This window comes from Sebastes umbrosus, chromosome 19 (assembly GCF_015220745.1).
Source record: "Sebastes umbrosus isolate fSebUmb1 chromosome 19, fSebUmb1.pri, whole genome shotgun sequence".
Classification (NCBI taxonomy): Eukaryota; Metazoa; Chordata; class Actinopteri; order Perciformes; family Sebastidae; genus Sebastes; species Sebastes umbrosus.
Genome location: NC_051287.1, coordinates 4,677,879 through 4,696,893, shown reverse-complemented (window position 1 = coordinate 4,696,893; position 19,015 = coordinate 4,677,879). Strand labels below are relative to the sequence as shown.

At 40.0% G+C, this 19,015-nt stretch overlaps 2 protein-coding genes across 3 annotated transcripts; both read right to left on the bottom strand.

The window, feature by feature from the left end:
* Positions 1 to 3,525: 3,525 nt before the first annotated feature.
* LOC119478558 (complement component C9-like) lies at positions 3,526 to 10,674 on the bottom strand. Of its 2 annotated transcripts, XM_037753388.1 has the most exons (11): positions 10,524 to 10,674; positions 10,329 to 10,419; positions 9,725 to 9,875; positions 9,502 to 9,643; positions 7,102 to 7,240; positions 6,753 to 6,974; positions 6,406 to 6,646; positions 6,157 to 6,279; positions 5,067 to 5,242; positions 4,110 to 4,344; positions 3,526 to 4,015 (listed from the first exon to the last, which is right to left on the bottom strand). In XM_037753388.1, the coding sequence occupies exons 1-11, from the start codon at positions 10,595 to 10,597 to the stop codon at positions 3,858 to 3,860; spliced, it is 1,752 nt and encodes a 583-aa protein (XP_037609316.1). In that variant the 5' UTR covers positions 10,598 to 10,674; the 3' UTR covers positions 3,526 to 3,857. The 2 variants fall into 2 exon arrangements, with proteins under 2 accessions (XP_037609316.1, XP_037609317.1); XM_037753389.1 differs by lacking the exons at positions 9,502 to 9,643; positions 9,725 to 9,875; positions 10,329 to 10,419; positions 10,524 to 10,674 and adding an exon at positions 7,387 to 7,514.
* A 1,324-nt stretch (positions 10,675 to 11,998) lies between these two features.
* On the bottom strand, positions 11,999 to 18,328 carry LOC119478557 (complement component C9-like). Its single transcript, XM_037753387.1, has 11 exons — positions 18,184 to 18,328; positions 17,989 to 18,079; positions 17,382 to 17,532; positions 17,159 to 17,300; positions 16,348 to 16,486; positions 15,998 to 16,219; positions 15,651 to 15,891; positions 15,399 to 15,524; positions 13,613 to 13,788; positions 12,694 to 12,928; positions 11,999 to 12,599 (listed from the first exon to the last, which is right to left on the bottom strand). Exons 1-11 carry the CDS (start codon positions 18,255 to 18,257, stop codon positions 12,442 to 12,444), a joined length of 1,755 nt encoding a protein of 584 aa, XP_037609315.1. The 5' UTR covers positions 18,258 to 18,328; the 3' UTR covers positions 11,999 to 12,441.
* Between the last annotated feature and the right edge of the window lie 687 nt (positions 18,329 to 19,015).

Here is a 19,015-nt window from a genome sequence, read left to right as displayed (position 1 = left end):
TGTTAAACTTTTGCTAGATTGCAGTTCAGTTTTGACCAAAATAAACCAACTTAGCAATAGCAAAGCAAAGTGAAAAACACCCCCAGTGACCCACAATAATTGGGGGCTGGGGGGTTGGACTTGAGGAAGGCAGGACCCTGAGCTTTTAGAGAGGTGGGAAAGGTGGAGGAGGGGTTGATTTATGATTGAGGGTTAATGGGGGAAGGGAATGCTATGGGAGAGGGGCTGCGCTGGGTTGAATGTCAGGGATTTCGAGCCTCTCTGAATAATGATGCAAAGAGGGAATATTTAATCAACCAATCAGGTTTTCTCTATCTGCCATGGCTGGATAGGAATTGTCCTTTAGTAACCTCCCCGGAGTCCCTCCTGCAGCCAGAGAGCGGTGGTGCAAAGTTTTAAGGAAGAACGAGAGGAGGAGGGAGAACACAAAACATAGCTGACAAGGGGCATAACTTCATTTCCACGGTGCTGGGACAGCTGTGTGGAGTAATCTGCCGTAGCAGCCCTCTAAAACTTCAATGCCTTTAGTGACCCAGGGAAGTGGGAAGGGGGCACCTCCAACTGTGTCCAGGCGTTTAAGAGTGTGAGGGGGCTCCTTTCACACCCTTCTAAGGGCTTTTGTTAAAAAAATATCCCTTACCTCTCCTCCATTGAAAGCAAGGACTATATGTTTATGAGACGAGACAACAATGGTTGGCATTTTGAAAGCAAACCTTGAATTCATTTTCTAGCTTGTGAGAAACAACATTGCAAAGTTTTTTTATGAAGTAAAATGTTCTGTTTGCCAACATGTTTTTCTCTGAACTTGTTTAAGCTTTGAAATGTATCTAGAATATGTTTTCAATGCCGTCGAGGCTGAAATGTTTAACACAAGATGTATGTTTTGCATTTGGCTATGAAGCTGTATCTACTACGCAAAATGTATTTTTTGAGATTGCAGTTTTTCCCATTGAATATCTTAAAAAAAAGACAGTATATTGGGAATATAACCTATTATATGCCAGTGTTATAAGTTTCTCAAAGGTTTTGGAAGTCCTCGCTTAATAAATATAAATGTTCACTTGTCCTTAGTTTTTAGCACAAGTAAATATTAGTAAAAAGAGAACTGGGCAGTCTATCGATGAAGAGGGGTTCATTATTCTGTGCTAACTGTTCTGTTGAAGGCTGAAGAAAGAACAAAACATTTTAGACTAAGATAATGGCTCGAGGCTGGCTTGCTGTCCGGAGTGAATGGGGTCTCCCTGGAGCTCAATAAGGTCCCAAAGTTTTACTCCATTATGCTGACATCCTAAAGGCCAGGGGGTACCACCCCCAGTGGTTACCTCTCAAGTATGCATTCATCACCCCCCACTACACACACACTCACTCACACACACACAATCTTTAAGACTTTAACTCCTCTCTATTTAGGCGATGACATGAGGCGATATTCACAGAAAGCTTACCGAGAGAGGGAGAAGAAGTAATATAAAATGTGCGATCAGGAGGACCAAAGCTGCTCAGGTCATTTTAAACAAATTCACGTAGTCCTATAAAAGACTCTAATATTCAGAGTTATTATCTACTATGTGCTGTTTCCTTTCAGGAGTCTTTTAATAATATTTAGGGCTCAATATCAGGTATTTGCTTTGTCCACGTTTAATCAGGATCTATAGGATTGAGACCAAGTGTCCAAAATATTTAATTCAGAAAAAGTCTCCTCTAAAATACGCCAAAAATAAATATTTTCTCTTTTTATAGGTCTGTGCACATTCCTAAATCCTAAATTGTGCAAGGCTGTAGCCGTACACTCACTGCTGTTTGCTGAACAAGGCCTCCTCATGGCACGAGGATCTCCAGTCATGCTTGCAGTGTTGGCGCTAAATGACTAAATCCATGAGCAAACATGGGAATCAAAGGCTGTTGAGCTAAGCAAATATGACAGTCATCCTTTCTGCCCACTGTCGAAGCAAATCTGCAAGCATGAAAGCAATAACCCAGTGGTAATGATTTTAATAGACCCTTTTCTCAGCAAATATATAGTAACAACTGTGATTTTCCTACTGTGACATCTCAAAAGGTCTATTATTTGATATTTGTCTCTCCATGTAAATCCAAAACAGTCTCACGGCAGTTGAAATAGTCACGAACGCTCAGCACGACTTTCAACAACTTATTTCTTGTGTGTTTTCCTACGTATTTCCAGTAACATGTGACGCATGTGTCAATATCCGCTCAGTCTTTTCAAAATAAAACTACTTAGGTTGAGGAAAAGATCAACTTGGTTAAGGTTAGGAAACAAACTACTTAGTTAGGTTTAGGAAAAGATCGACTTGATTAGGGTTAGGAAACAAACTACTTAGTTAGGGTTAGGAAAAGATCACAGTTTGGGTTTTAAAAAACACTAGAAGTGGTGTAACTTAAGTACGTAAGTTACGTGACAAAAACTACTTAGTTTGGGTTAAAATAATGGATTTCACAAGGGACAGGAACACCGGTCTCCTGTGTTTTTTGACTTCCTGGTTCAGAATTAAGTGGATTACATACAAACTGATTTCGCGCTGACCATCAAAAACAAAATGTGAAATTCTATGTCTATGTACACAAATCAATACATTAAATTTTGTGACTATTTCACAAACTGGCTGTTAAATCCAACACATGCCCCCATATAGATTGTATTTTCATCTTCATTTCAAGTTCTTGCTGTCATTGGACTTGTTTATAGTAATTTGAATGATTTGCCCCATCATATGTTAACATCACAGAAATTCAGTTCATTTAAGGCAGATATACTTAGTTTGTATTTAATGAGTCGTCCCCCCCCCCCACCCCCGTACAATTTGCATTGGCCTTGTGTGGAAAAAAACACTGTATAATGGTTCTGCTTTTGTTTCCACTTGAAGACTTCCAAATTCACTGAAGCGTCTCCCACAAAAAAAAAACTGGCTCCGGTTCCCAAATTACGCAAGTATGGAAAATCATCATAACATTTATGAGTTCATGTGAAAGCGGTTTCAGGAGCCGTAAATAAAAAATAAATAAAAATGCACATAATAATGTCTTCCTTTACGTCGTGTTTATGTCCAACACCTTAAACTCTAGTTGTCCTATATGTCAGTTCTCTGCTTCGACTCATCTGGTTCTCATTTGCACAGCACGGCCAGCTGGAATGTGTTCATGCTTTTAAAGATGAGTTATTAGCCCATTAATACATACTTCAGCCAGCACTATTTTAACTCAGACACTGTGTTGTTTGTAGTCAAAGCTCTTTTGGATCTAAATGTAAGACTTATTAAAGGTGCAATGTGTACGATATGGCCAGAAGTTTATTTTCAAACATTCAACAAATGAACTAACATTATTTATCTAGATAAAAATTTTATCAATATAACCTTTTAAGTTGCGGCAAATGAAAAGAACTTACAGGGTTCAGGCACTTAAATGATGGTGTTGATTTACTTCAAACATCAAAGTGTACAGTTTACAGAGGAGGACTGTGGCACCTTCATCTATATTAAAATGATACACGTTATACTTTATTCATCTTTTGTAGCTTTTAATGTTCATTAAAGTTGTTCCATTTGTACTAAAACCCAGAAGACTTGTGTGCTGATGGATCCTTTATGTTTCACAGAGCTTATTTTCTACTAAATCTATTTACATTTACAGTTGATCTCAAACTATATACATTTAAATGACAACAAACATCAAAAAAACAAAACAAAGTGTAATTTTATGACCTGCATTATCTATTACCAACCTGAAGATGGCTCTGTTCTCCTGACTAAGCATGTAAAGACAGAAACATCTTTAGATTTCTATCTTTTAGACATGTCAGAGAGAGGGGGGAGATTGATAAATGGTCATGCATCTGTTTAGCAGTGTTCTTCACTGCTGGTGTCTCCTCTGCACACAGCTCCAAGGAGCCCAGCTGTGTTACAGCCGCGTGTCCTGGTGTGTTTCCCTCCGCTACAGCTGGACCAGCTAGACCAGCACGACCAGTTACCTTCCTGATTGACAGTAGGTCTGGTACCTGCAAAACATTGTCAAAATTAACACCAATAAAAATGACCTAAAGTGATATGAATGGCCTTGTTAGTATATTGGGATGCTGTATGTACTCTTACCTGGGTGTTTAGCGTTATCACCCTTGTAATTCTGGCAGGCCATGCCTTCATACAGGTGAGGGCACAGGCACATACAGTTCCCATCCATCAGAGCTAGAGTGCCTCCGTTTTGACAAGGATTACACTTGCACCCGTTGTACTCTGCCACGTAGTCCGCGGTGGCCCGCCTCAGGTTGGCTATCCTGGCGTTAGCGTCTGGCATAGCCAATGGAACTAAGTTATAGATGGGCTCAGGCTGCCAGAAAAAAACAGAATATGAGGACCATTTCACTTGCTGGAATATGATATTATATATATGAAATGATATTGCATCTTTTATTTGCCTTGTGTCTTATAACAAGAGTCTACAACTATGCTAGCAGCTCTGTGAGGATGTACTTATGGGCACATGCCAATATGTTGATGTTTAGCAGGTATAATGTTTACCACGTTCACCATCTTTAGTTTGTTAGCACCATAGATAATATATATCAGAAGTGGACGTAGACCCAGGGACGTCACCCATTTGTTTGTGGACTGCCGTTTTGAAGCCTTGAGTTCGGCATTTTGGCCGTCGCCATGTTGGTTTTTGCAACCAGAAGTAACACGAGAGGATGGAGCTAAATGCAACTCAATGCTGAATAAGATATTTTGGCTATTATACACATTGTCAGACTGATGGATATATGGACAACCTTCGTCAGCTTGTGTTTTTAAATAAAGCGATGTGGATAGATTTCTAGGTGTGTCAAAAAGTTGTTTAAATACGTGTTTTGTAAAATGACACACTTAAGACTACTTGTTATCGTGGTTATGACTCACGTACAATAATTTTAAGTCTCTGGTACGGTAGTTTAACATTTCCTATGTGACAATCTGGTGGTAGACTGACATTGCCACGCTGCTAGCATTGCTAAAAACATTGTCATCATAGCATGACACCTATCAAGATGTGGTTCACCAATCTGCCATAGCTACCTCACTGCTGAGCAGCGCAGGGACATCAGCGATGGTCCGGGCCCAGTTCTGATAGGTAGCGATGTCCATCACTCCTTCCTTATTCAGTTTAGCCCGCATTGTAACGGCACTTTCTACAGTGCCTCCTTTGACTGATGTCATCACCTTGTCCACTGCTGCTTTTCCGTGAATATCAACTGTGTAGCAACAGAGGGAAACATTTAGTGGCTTTCCACAGTTACTGTAAACCCTTACTCATACACATCACAGTATCTGCGCATAATGTACTCATAAGAAAGGAGAAGTTATGTTTGGATTTTGTCTTAATACAGTCTCTCAAAGTTACAATCTTTTTCATTCAAAATTCTTTTCCATGCTGAGCTGCCGGCGGAGGGATACGTCTCGGTAGTTGCATTGCCAGGAGAAACAACGTGACTAAACCTACATGTGACAACCCAACACGTTCTCATCCCAACTCGTCACATACTGACGCTGTGTCAGACCCCTCGGCATCACTTTTTCCGTCGCAGTAAACGCCTGCTTAATGTTGGGAATCAAACAAAAACACTTGCTTAGGTTTAGGCAACAAAACCACTTAGTTAGGTTTATGAAAAAACAACATGGTTTTGCTTAAAACTACTACGTTTTTACAGTGCAAATGTGACTTGACGTTCTGAACACGGGACACAAACTTAATAGCTGATTGTAACGTAAAAGTGAAACGTAAGACACGGGACACGAACAGCGGTCTCCTGGATGAAAGCCCTGTGTTTGTTGTACCCATCCACCTCCGCTGGACAAAGATACCCACTCAATTTGGCAAACTCAGATTGCTGAGGCCTCATATTAGCTTTATTTGAACTATAGAATGAAATGTTGCATGAAAAAAGGGCCGAGGATTTTGTCCCCAATGTCTTACATTGTAGTCGTGCTACGAAGGAATCGGTTTATGGCCAGTATGGGCAAGAGGAATGATTTGGGCAACGAATAACCCTTTCAACGTATGTGAGTATTGTATTGTATTAAGATAGACTTGAAAAATCTGCACCAATATTGACTTTATAAGCTTTCCTCAGTCTCAGTGTGATCAGATAAAATTGGGAGAGCCCACCTTGGTTTTTGTTTGTTACATTATCACAGCCGGTATGGTTCACGTGTCCCTTGTCCAAACTCTTGCCAAAGTCTGCCGTGATGCCTAATGTGATGCATTCTTGAATCTTTCTCTCTGTGAGATCTGCAAGAATCAGGAAGTGTAGAGGATGAGCACTTTTCACTTTTCAATTTAGTCTACATTGTGACTTGAGAACATCAACTTCAGATCAAGTAGTTTGAAAAGACAGGCTTGCTGGGGTACACATACTTCTTGCCTTGATGGTGTCCTGGTTGAGAACATAGATCAACTCATATTCGCCGCCAGTCTTCCCATTTTTGGTGTAGTGAGTTCCGTAGTCCTCCAGGAAGGCGAAATAAATCCCCTTCTCATACTGCACAGGCAAAGATTTGACATGCTCCAAGAATTCATCGGCCATTTGGAGATCACGGGAGCGCATCTTGTAGGTGCTCAGCTGCACTCGGCCCTTCACCCGCATAAAGCTCTTGTTCTGTTAGTGCAGGCGAGAAGTATTAGTAAGTACAGATGGATGTTGTCTTAGCTTATGAACTACTTCTAAATTGTAATGTGATTACTTGTCCCTGTCTGACATTTACCTTGATGGTGGAGTACTCTGAGATATTCTTGATCATTGTTTTCTTCTCTAATTGGTAATCTAAATCCACCTTTGAAGACTTGTTGGACATGGACTCCTCACTTGGTTTGAATTTGAAGGAAAGTCCAACATCAACTTTAACACTCATCTCTCTCAGCATCTCCCTCAGGAGGCTGTGTGTGTCTTCATAGATTTCTTTGGAGCTGGTTTCTTCCGCTAAAGTCTGGAAAGACGGGGAGCGTTAAGGGAAGACAGAATCTTCACTGACATACTGTGTATTCATCATCAAATGCACATACACATAGTGAATGCTTCTACAGGATAAAATAGGAGAAATGATTTTGGCTAACCTCATATCTGAAACTACCAACGTTCCAGGGAAGCCTGTCGTGCTTCCCGGAGTTTGGATTCATCACTCGATCACACCTCCCATTGAAGTAATCATTGTTGAAGGGGTTCATCCGAGGCTCTGCACCCAAGATGTTGATTCTGGTGCAGGGACACAGTTAAGACTGTTATGCTTAATTATAGCTGAAATTCTAACGTTAGACAAGTACTCGATTATAATACTAATGTACAGGTTCTATTAATTGTACTTAAAGGTATAGTTTGACATTTTGGGAAACATTCTTTACCTTTGGACAGAGTCAGGCTGTAGCTGTTTCTCCCTGCTTCCAGTCTTTAGAGCAATGTGGGTATCAAAGTTCTTGAATTTCAGAGCAACTTTGTTCCATATAAGGCCTCCCATGCATTAGGGGGCGCTATGGAGCTCGCTAAACACACATGAACCAATCACTGTACAACTATGCATTTTCACCAGTTCTTAAGCGTGTGCCAATTTTCTGGATTTTCGTGCAACCCAAGCCCCTCAAAAATGCAATTCTGCAGCAGGAAAATAATAATAATAATAATAATCTTTACAAAAACAATAGGTTTCCTTGCACTTAGTGCCAGGGACACTGTAGGGACCCAGCAAAATGGCTGGTGACAAGTGACCACATGAACTCAGTAACATGATCCTTGACCCTGGACTCAGCTCAGCTGCCATTGGCTACTGTAGCATTTCACACAGAGGTGTGAAAATCACCCAGAACAAAACCAGAGGAAACTCTTTGTTTCTCTTTTTTCTGCTCTTCATCTCCTCACCTCCTGACCTGCTTGAGGTGAGCTGCTACTCTCCAGAAGCTGCAAAGCAGTTCTGCTTCTGATCTATGGCCCGTTAGGAAACAGCCTAAGAACACAAGGAACCAAAAAGGCAGACGACGCGAGAGCCTGCCTTTGACCAACTAACTTCAAGCAAGAACTTGATTGGAGCATAGCAAAGACGACATCTTTGACTTGGAACCACAACTTCAACCCATGGAATTACAAACCCTTCTCTTCCATGGATTGGTAACGTACTGGGCTTACCTTAGCATTAGCAATCGCACATGGCTGAGCAAGACTGTTCAACTTTGATTTCTAGAATGTACTTGTATTGATTTGGTTTAATGTTATTCATTGAGTTTGACTGTGGTGATTTATCTGTATTTGATATTTGGGTAGGTGGCTCCGCCACATCTGATGTGTTTAGTTTATGCTTCACATAGACAAGGTCTTGCATGCAAACTAACCATCTTTTCTAACCCACTGCATATCTAACACACATTAAGATCACATACATAAACTGTGAATTAGTTAAACATAAACATACAGCTTCAGATAATCTTAACCCCCACATCACCCCCCCACCCCCTTCCTGTCCTTCATGAGCACATGTGCTCCGAAGAACAAAGAGGTCATGTGGTGACATGCTGGCGGCCATCTTTGATCCCGCTATCTTTGTAGTATTACAGTGCTCGCTATTTGTCTGTAGGCAGACATCTTGAGACAAGAAGCCATCTTGTCTCTCTCTCTCACTCTCTCTCTCTCTCACTCACACACGCACGCACGCACGCACGCACGCACACACACACACACACACACACACACACACACTTTGTTTGGTTTGTTTAGTTTAGTTATTTAGTTAGATTAATATTGTGTTTAAAACCTTTATTATCTTGTAAATAAATGTTTGTGGAATATACATGCTTGTCTCTTTAATGTTGTACAAGAGTGAATAATGCCAACCTCTGCTATGTCAAGAACTCTGATATCCTTCAACCTTTAGTATCTATTTTGGTTATAGTTATTAATTTAATTATTAATCAACGTTCCAAATTGATAGTTTAGCATATATAATGAGACTATATTAACGTTTTGGTTATTGGTCCCTGATTCCAGGGTGGTGCCCCGTTTATTATTAATGTTTATTGATAATCTTTATTAATATTAATAATTCTATTATTATTTATTAATTAATTTTGCTAATAACCAAAACCAGTTACAGCCAAATCCCTACATAATGGTGCCCCATGTGAGGCATAATATTATTGTTGGCATATTGTTCATAATTGTACAATATTAATTTTCAGCATCATTTTTGGTAAAAAATGTCATATTCCACTTCTAAACAAACCAAAATTGTTAACATTCTACACCACTAGTCTTCCACAGGAGTATCCCTACAACACCATTGGGCCCTTGGCACTTTCGTGCTTGGGCACTAATAATTAAAGCTGTGACTAGCTAAGCTAATTGTCTCCTGGCTCTAGCTTCATATTTCAGCTTCAGACATGACGTCAGTGCTCTCCACTGTGACAATATTTTGATTTTACTTTCATATATTGACTCTCAACTGATCTGGATCTTTAATAACTCCGTCTTACCCGTATCCTGCTGTCCTGCCTTGTTCATTGCTATCCTGGACTTGCGAAGTACAGGGTTTACGCAGAGGCTCACAGTCCTCATCTGATCCGTCCTCGCAGTCATAGTCCCCGTTGCACTCTAATCTCTTCTTGATGCAAGAACCTGTGTAGAGATGGGAGTTTGGCTGATGAGGCTCTAATAAAGAGAAAGGCACTCTAGGTGACTTTAAAGAAGCTGAAGTACCTGACTCGCACTGGAACTCTGAGGCGGAGCATTCAGGTGGAGGCGGTAGCTCGCATGGAGCATCCGTCATACAGGCCTGCCTGTCCCCCACTGAATCATGGCACGACTCACCATTAAACTGGCCAAACACTTCTACACTCCGAGAACGCGCCTGAGGATCACAAATGATATCAGACTTTGTTGAGCATTTTTTTTTTTTTACAAAGGCAGAGAGCAGTGAAACAAGTTGAGAAAAAAAGGGTTTGAAGTTTAAGGCTCTTTTGCCAAACTGTGTAACATATATATATTACCTTTATTTTGTGCCTTTTAAGGCTGATTTTCACAGACCTTACATAAAACCTTAAAAGAACATTTAAATGCCACACTTTATGTATGGACAATCTGAAGGGCACAGGGAAAATGCAGTATCAACAATGTTTTCTTCAGCTTTCCAGTCCATTTAAACTAATGAACTAGTTTAATATATTAATCTTTAATTAAATACCTTTAAATATGGGATTTAAAGGTAGCACAGTTTGTCACAAGCTCCCTAGTACTGTATTGTGATTAGCCTAAGTTGAAAGTTGAGTTTTGTAGTCACTGACTACAGTTTTAATGGACTCACTCTGATTTTCGTGCAAGGATCACATGAACTCCACTCTGACCAGCGGCTATAACGACAGTCAACTGGTGGTGGATCAGGAAGATCCACTCCCCTGAAATACACATATTAAATGATGCAACTTTTTTTTCTAGCACCAAATCCTTAATAAAAACAAGATCCTTGCTGTTGTGTAAATTAAATAGTAACTATACGTACATTCCTCCTCCAAGAAGCGTCAGGGTTAGACACAGGCTACAGAAGCCCAGCTGGAGAGCAACCTCAATCCTCATGATGAACCTTTGAAGAGACAAATTGTGTTGTGCGTCTGTCCCCTGTTATGTCTTTTAAGCTGCGTCTCTGTCAATGATTATTCAGCTGCAAAAAAAAACAGCGCTGCTGTCCTCAAAGTCCATAGTTTTGATTTCAGGAGCAGCGATATTGATTCAGTGCTTGGAAACTCCAAATACCAGAGTTTAAAGTGTTTGTTTGAATTGAAACATTTTTATCATCCAGTCAGTATATCGTGTTCTTCACAGTGTGAGCAAAGCCTCTCCAAAAACATAATAATCAGTGAAAGTGATGATTCATTTCTTCTCTCCATTTCTGCAGAACTCTTATATAACTGTGAACTGTTCTTTTATGTGCTTATCCATCGATTGAAACTACACCAATAAATCAAATAAACTCACACTGATAGATGTGCACATAACTCTATAACAGATATGTATGGCCAAAATATATTTTAATGCTTATATTTTTATTTGGCTGCAATTATTATTATATATATTGTACTTCCAAATTCCCAGCACTTACTGCATAAAATATGACAGGAAACTCATCAAATAACTCAAAAACTAATTAATTGACACCAAGAAAGTGTCAAATTTAAAACCATATTGAAGTTGTGGAACAACATGAATATAAATGACTGCAACCTGTGGATCTTTAGTTTTGTTATTTAGCATTACATCTGGTATGATTTATTAATTACATATTTCAGAAGCTAAAAAATGAATAAAATGTGCGGTTTAAATTATGTGAATTAGTGATTCAGGGTCCAAGAACGACCACATTATATACAAATAATTATAAATAAATATAAATATAAATATAAATAATTATAAATAAATAATTATAAATATAAATAATTATAAATAAATAATTATAAATATATATATAAATACATATATAAATAATTATAAATAAATAATTATGTATATATACAATTGGCACACAATCAACAGACAGTACCAGACAAACTATATGAAGAGTAATATAAATCTATAACACTCAATACAAATAATGGAGCTGGTCATTACAATACTTGGCAGTACATATTATTGTAAAAATGTGTTTGTTTAAATTGTATTTTTGGTTATTTGTTCATTTTCTGTACCCATTCAGTCCTCAGAGGCACAGGAAGCTGGAATGTGTTCATGCTTTTAAAGATGAGTTATTAGCCCATTAATACATACTTCAGCCAGCACTATTTTAACTCAGACACTGTGTTGGTTGTAGTCAAAGCTCTTTTGGATCTAAATGTAAGACTTATTAAAGGTGCAATGTGTACGATATGGCCAGAAGTTTATTTTCAAACATTCAACAAATGAATTAACATAATTTATCTACATAAAAATGTTATCAATATAACCTTTTAAGTTGCGACAAATGAAAAGAACTTACAGGGCTCAGGCAATTAAATGATGGTGTTGATTTACTTCAAACATCAAAGTGTACAGTATACAGAGAAGGACTGTGGCACCTTCATCTTTATTAAAATGATACACGTTACACTTTATTCTTCTTTTGTAGCTTTTAATGTTCATTAAAGTTGTTTCATTTGTACTAAAACCCAGAAGACATATGTGCTGATGGATCCTTTATGTTTCACAGAGCTTATTTTCTACTAAATCTATTTACATTTACAGTTGATCTCAAACTATATACATTTAAATGACAACAAACATCAAAAAAACAAAACAAAGTGTAATTTTATGACCTGCATTATCTATTACCAACCTGAACATGGCTCTGTTCTCCTGATTAGGCATGTAAAGACAGACATTTTTGTAGATTTCTATCTTTTAGACATGTCAGAGAGAGGGGGGAGATTGATAAATGGTCATGCATCTGCTTAGCAGTGTTCTTCACTGCTGGTGTCTCCTCTGCACACAGCTCCAAGGAGCCCAGCTGTGTTACAGCCGCGTGTCCTGGTGTGTTTCCCTCCGCTACAGCTGGACCAGCTAGACCAGCACGACCAGTTACCTTCCTGATTGACAGTAGGTCTGGTACCTGCAAAACATTGTCAAAATGAACACCAATAAAAATGACCTAAAGTGATATGAATGGCCTTGTTAGTATGTTGGGATGCTGTATGTACTCTTACCTGGGTGTTTAGCGTTATCACCCTTGTAATTCTGGCAGGCCATGCCTTCATACAGGTGAGGGCACAGGCACATACAGTTCCCATCCATCAGAGCTAGAGTGCCTCCGTTTTGACAAGGATTACACTTGCACACGTTGTACTCTGCCACGTAGTCCGCGGTGGCCCGCCTCAGGTTGGCTATCCTGGCGTTAGCGTCTGGCATAGCCAATGGAACTAAGTTATAGATGGGCTCAGGCTGCCAGAAAAAAACAGAATATGAGGACAATTTCACTTGCTGGAATATGATATTATATATATGAAATGATATTGCATCTTTTATTTGCCTTGTGTCTTATAACAAGAGTCTACAACTATGCTAGCAGCTCTGTGAGGATGTACTTATGGGCACATGCCAATATGTTGATGTTTAGCAGGTATCATGTTTACCACGTTCACCATCTTTAGTTTGTTAGTACCATACATAATATATATAAGAAGTGGACGTAGACCCAGGGACGTCACCCATTTGTTTGTGGACTGCCGTTTTGAAGCCTTGAGCTCGGCATTTTGGCCGTCGCCATGTTGGTTTTTGCAACCAGAAGTAACAGGATGGAGGATGGAGCTAAATGCAACTCAATGCTGAATAAGATATATGGACAACCTTCGTCAGCTTGTTTTTTTTAAATAAAGCGATGTGGTTAGATTTCTAGGTGTGTCAAAAAGTTGTTTAAATACGTGTTTTGTAAAATGACACTACTTGTTATCGTGGTTATGACTCACGTACGATTATTAATTTTAAGTCTCTGGTACAGTAGTTTAACATTTCCTATGTGACAATCTGGTAGTAGACTGACATTGCCATGCTGCTAGCATTGCTGAAAACATTGTCATCATAGCGTGACACCTATCAAGATGTGGTTCACCAATCTGCCATAGCTACCTCACTGCTGAGCAGCGCAGGGACGTCAGCGATGGTCCGGGCCCAGTTCTGATATGTAGCGAGGTCCATCACTCCTTCCTTATTCAGTTTAGCCCGCATTGTAACGGCACTTTCTACAGTGCCTCCTTTGACTGATGTAATCACCTTGTCCACCGTTGCTTTTCCGTGAATATCAACTGTGTAGCAACAGAGGGAAACATTTAGTGGCTTTCCACAGTTACTGTAAACTGTTACTCATACACATCACAGTATCTGCGCATAATGTACTCATAAGAAAGGAGAGGTTATGTTTGGATTTTTGCAAGTCTGTCTTAATACAGTCTCTCAAAGTTACAATACTTTTCATTCAAAATTCTTTTCCATGCTGAGTTGCGGCGGAGGGATACGTCTCGGTAGTTGCATTGCCAGGAGAAACAACGGGACTAAACCTACATGTGACAACCCAACACGTTCTCATCCCAACTCGTCACATACCGACGATGTGTCAGACCCCTCGGCATCACTTTTTCCGTCGCAGTAAACGCCTGCTTAAAGGGACTGTTTGTAACTTTTTAAGCGTATAAATGTACCGGGTCGGGACACATCCGTGCTCGCATATGCGCGCTCGCGTGTGGCCAGAGCCTCGTCTCCTCTGCCTGCTTGCCTTAACTCAGACAGAGCACGCGTTCTCGCGTACTCGCTCCACCTCTAGACGTGAACGCGCGCTCACTCCACACTGCAGAAGAGTTAGTTTAGCTCTGAGAATATCTAGTGAATGTTCAGTGGACGTTTGTGCAGAAATAACTGCTAGAGCTCCTCCAGACCAACAGAGGTTTTCCGTGTCTTGTGAAGTGACGGAGCTCTGCAGCAAGAAAGCCCCGTCACTTCACAAGACACGGAAAACCTCTGTTGGTGCGCGCTGTGTCAGTAAAGGAAAGCAGGCAGCGGAGGAGAGGCTCCGGTTGCCGGTGTCTCCCTGCGGGCGGGTGAGGCAGGAAAAGCCAACACTAGGATCAGATCTAAATCATGTTCAAGGAGAGATCTTCGTCTGGTCAGCTAACATTACTGCCAAGCAGGTGAAATATAGAGTGATATTGTGGTTTTAGCTGACGTGTGTCGCCTCACTGTTTTGAGCGATGCTTGTTCATGTCTCTGTAGAGCGAGCAAGCACGAGCCCGACGCTGACTTTCGTTGATTTAACGGCCACAGGTGTCGCTGTTAACAAGCATTTCTGAAAGTTACAAATAGTCCCTTTAATGTTGGGAATTAAACAAAAACACTTGCTTAGGTTTAGGCAACAAAACCACTTAGTTAGGTTTATGAAAAAACAACATGGTTTTGCTTAAAACTACTAAGTTTTTAGAGTGCAAATGTGACTTGACGTTCTGAACACGAGACACAAACTTAACAGCTGATTGTAACGTAAAAGTGAAATGTAAGACACGGGACACGAACAGTGGTGCCCTGTGTTTGTTGAACCCATCCACCTCCGCTGGACAAAGATACCCACTCAATTTGGCAAACTCAGATTGCTGAGGCCTCATATTAGCTTTATTTGAACTATAGATTGAAATGTTGCATGGAAAAAGGGCCGAGGATTTTGTCCCCAATGTCTTACATTGTAGTCGTGCTACGAAGGAATCGGTTCATGGCCAGTATGGGCAAGAGGAATGATTCGGGCAACGAATAACCCTTTCAACGTATATGAGTATTGTATTGTATTAAGATAGACTTGAAAAATCTTCACCAATATTGACTTTATAAGCTTTCCTCAGTCTCCGTGTGATCAGGTAAAACTGGGACCCACCTTGGTTTTTGTTTGTTACATTATTACAGTCATTATTCTTCAGGTGTCCCTTTTCCAAACCCGGGATTCCAAGGTCTGCCGTGATGCCTAATTTGATGCATTCTTGAATCTTTCTCTCTGTGAGATCTGCAAGAATCAGGAAGTGTAGAGGATGAGTACTTTTCACTTTTCAATTTAGTCTACATTGTGACTTGAGAACATCAACTTCAGATCAAGTAGTTTGAAAAGACAGGCTTGCTGGGGTACACATACTTCTTGCCTTGATGGTGTCCTGGTTGAGAACATAGATCAACTCGTATTCGCCGCCAGTCTTCCCATTTTTGGTGTAGTGAGTTCCGTAGTCCTCCAGGAAGGCGAAATAAATCCCCTTCTCATACTGCACAGGCAAAGATTTGACATGCTCCAAGAATTCATCGGCCATTTGAAGATCACGGGAGCGCATCCTGTAGGTGCTCAGCTGCACTCGGCCCTTCACCCGCATAAAGCTCTTGTTCTGAGAGTGCAGGCGAGAAGTATTAGTAAGTACAGATGGATGTTGTCTTAGCTTATGAACTACTTCTAAATTGTAATGTGATTACTTGTCCCTGGCTGACATTTACCTTAATGGTGGAGTAGTTTGAGACCTGATTGATCATTGTTGTTTTCTCGTTTTGGTAATTTAAATCCACCTTTGAAGACTTGTTGGACATGGACTCCTCACTTGGTTTGAATTTGAAGGAAAGTCCAACATCAACTTTAACACTCATCTCTCTCAGCACCTCCCTCAGGAGGCTGTGTGTGTTTTCATAGATTTCTTTGGAGGTGGTTTCTTCCGCTAAAGTCTGGAAAGACGGGGAGCGTTAAGGGAAGAGAGAATCCTCACTGACATACTGTGTATTCATCATGAAATGCACATACACATAGTGAATGCATCTTTGGGGATAAAATAGGAGAAATGATTTTGGCTAACCTCATATCTGAAACTACCAACGTTCCAGGGAAGCCTGTCGTGCTTCCCGGAGTTTGGATTCATCACTCGATCACACCTCCCATTGAAGTAATCATTGTTGAAGGGGTTCATCCGAGGATCTGCACCCAAGATGTTGATTCTGGTGCAGGGACACAGTTAAGACTGTTATGCTTAATTATAGCTGAAATTCTAACGTTAGACAAGTACTCGATTATAATACTAATGTACAGGTTCTATTAATTGTACTTAAAGGTATAGTTCGACATTTTAGGAAACATTTTTTACCTTTGGACAGAGTGAGGCTGTAGCTGTTTCTCCCTGCTTCCAGTCTTTAGAGCAATGTGGGTATCAAAGTTCTTGAATTTCAGAGCAACTATGTTCCAAATAAGGCCTCCAACGCATTAGGGGGCGCTATGGAGCTCGCTAAACACACATGAACCAATCACTGTACAACTACACAATTTTCACCAGTTCTGAAGCGTGTGCCAATTTTCGGGATTTCCGTGCATCCCAAGCCCCTCAAAAATGCGATTCCGCATTAGAAAAATAATAATAATAATAATAATAATAATCTTTACAAAAACAACAGGTTTCCTTGCACTTAGTGCCAGGGACACCATTGGGCCCTTGGCACTTTCGTGCTTGGGCGCTAATAATTAAAGCTGCGACTAGCTAAGCTAATTGTCTCCTGGCTCTAGCTTCACATTTCAGCTTCAGACATGACGTCAGTGCTCTCCACTGTGACAAAACTTTTATTTTACTTTCGTAATTGACTCTCAACTGATCTGGATCTTTAATAACTTTGTCTTACCCATATCCTGCTGTCCTGCCTTGTTCATTGGTATCCTGGATTTGCGAAGTACAGGGTTTACGCAGAGGCTCACAGTCCTCATCTGATCCGTCCTCGCAGTCATAGTCCCCGTTGCACTCTAATCTCTTCTTGATGCAAGAACCTGTGTAGAGATGGGAGTTTGGCTGATGAGGCTCTAATAAAGAGAAAGGCACTGTAGGTGACTTTAAAGAAGCTGAAGTACCTGATTCGCACTGGAACTCTGAGTCGGAGCATTCAGGTGGAGGCGGTAGCTCGCATGGAGCATCCGTCACACAGCCCTGCCTGTCCCCCACTGAATCATGGCACAACGCACCTTTAAACTGGCCAAACACTATTACACTCCGAGAACGCCCCTGAGGATCACAAATGATATCAAACTTTGTTGAGCATTTATTTTTTTCTTTACAAAGGCAGAGAGCAGAGAAACAAGTTGAGAAAAAAAGTGTTTGAAGTTTAAGGCTCTTTTGCCAAACTGTGTAACATATATATTAAGTGACAAACCTTTATTTTGTGCCTTTTAAGGCTGATTTTCACAGACCTTACATAAAACCTTAAAAGTGCCACACTTTATGTATGGACAATCTGAAGGGCACCTGGAAAATGCAGTATCAACAAACAATGTTTTCTTCAGCTTTCCAGTCCATTTAAACTAATGAACTAGTTTAAAATATTAATCTTTAATTAAATACCTTTAAATATGGGATTTAAAGGTAGCATAGTTTGTCAAAGGCTCCCTAGTACTGTATTGTGATTAGCCTAAGTTGAAAATTGAGTTTTGTAGTCACTGACTACAGTTTTAATGGACTCACTCTGATTTTCGTGCAAGGATCACATGAACTCCACTCTGACCAGAGGCTATAACGACAGTCAACTGCTGGTGGATCAGGAAGATCCACTCCCCTGAAATACACATATTAAATGATGCAACTTTTTTTTCTAGCACCAAATCCTTAATAAAAACAAGATCCTTGCTGTTGTGTAAATGAAATAGTAACGATACGTACATTCCTCCTCCAAGAAGCGTCAGGGTTAGACACAGGCTACAGAAGCCCAGCTGGAGAGCAACCTCAATCCTCATGATGAACCTTTGAAGAGACAAATTGTGTTGCGCGTCTGTCCCCTGTTATGTCTTTTAAGCTGCGTCTCTGTCAATGATTATTCAGCTGCAAAAAGGACAGCGCTGCTGCCGTCAAAGTTTTGATTTCAGGAGCAGCGATATTGATTCAGTGCTGGGAAACTCCAAATACCAGAGTCTAAAGTGTTTGTTTGAATTGAAACATTTTACTCATCCAGTCAGTATATCGTATTCTTCACAGTGTGAGCAAAGCCTCTCCAAAAACATAATAATCAGTGAAAGTGATGATTCATTTCTTCTCTCCATTTCTGCAGAACTCTTATATAACTGTGAACTGTTCTTTTATGTGCTTATCCATCGATTGAAACTACATCAATAAATCACATAAACTCACACTGATAGATGTGCACATAACTCTATAACAGATACGTATGGCCAAAATATATTTTATGCTTATATTTTTTTTTGGCTGCAATTATTATTATTTATATTGTACTTCCAAATTCCCAGCACTTACTGCAAAAAATATGACAGGAAACTCATCAAATAACTCAAAAACTAATTAACTGACACCAAGAAAATGTCAAATTTGAAACCATATTGAAGTTGTGCAACAAAATAAATACTGCAACCTGTGGATCTTTAGTTTTTTCTTATTTAGCATTACATCTAGTTTGATTTATTAAATTACATATTTCAGAAGCTAGAAATGAATAAAATGTGCGGTTTAAATGATTTGAATTAGTGATTCAGTGTCCAAG

Bases quoted from the DNA above. Each gene is read 5' to 3' on its own strand.
- LOC119478558 (XM_037753388.1), bottom strand. From the start codon at position 10,597: ATGAGGATTGAGGTTGCTCTCCAGCTGGGCTTCTGTAGCCTGTGTCTA. The intron at 10,420-10,523 runs GTACGTATAGTT...TGTGTATTTCAG, and splicing joins ACGCTTCTTGGAGGAGGAAT to GGGAGTGGATCTTCCTGATC. The intron at 9,644-9,724 runs GTACTTCAGCTT...ATCTCTACACAG, and splicing joins AGAGTTCCAGTGCGAGTCAG to GTTCTTGCATCAAGAAGAGA.
- LOC119478557 (XM_037753387.1), bottom strand. From the start codon at position 18,257: ATGAGGATTGAGGTTGCTCTCCAGCTGGGCTTCTGTAGCCTGTGTCTA. The intron at 17,533-17,988 runs GTGAGTCCATTA...TGTGATCCTCAG, and splicing joins ATCCTTGCACGAAAATCAGA to GGGCGTTCTCGGAGTGTAAT. The intron at 17,301-17,381 runs GTACTTCAGCTT...ATCTCTACACAG, and splicing joins AGAGTTCCAGTGCGAATCAG to GTTCTTGCATCAAGAAGAGA.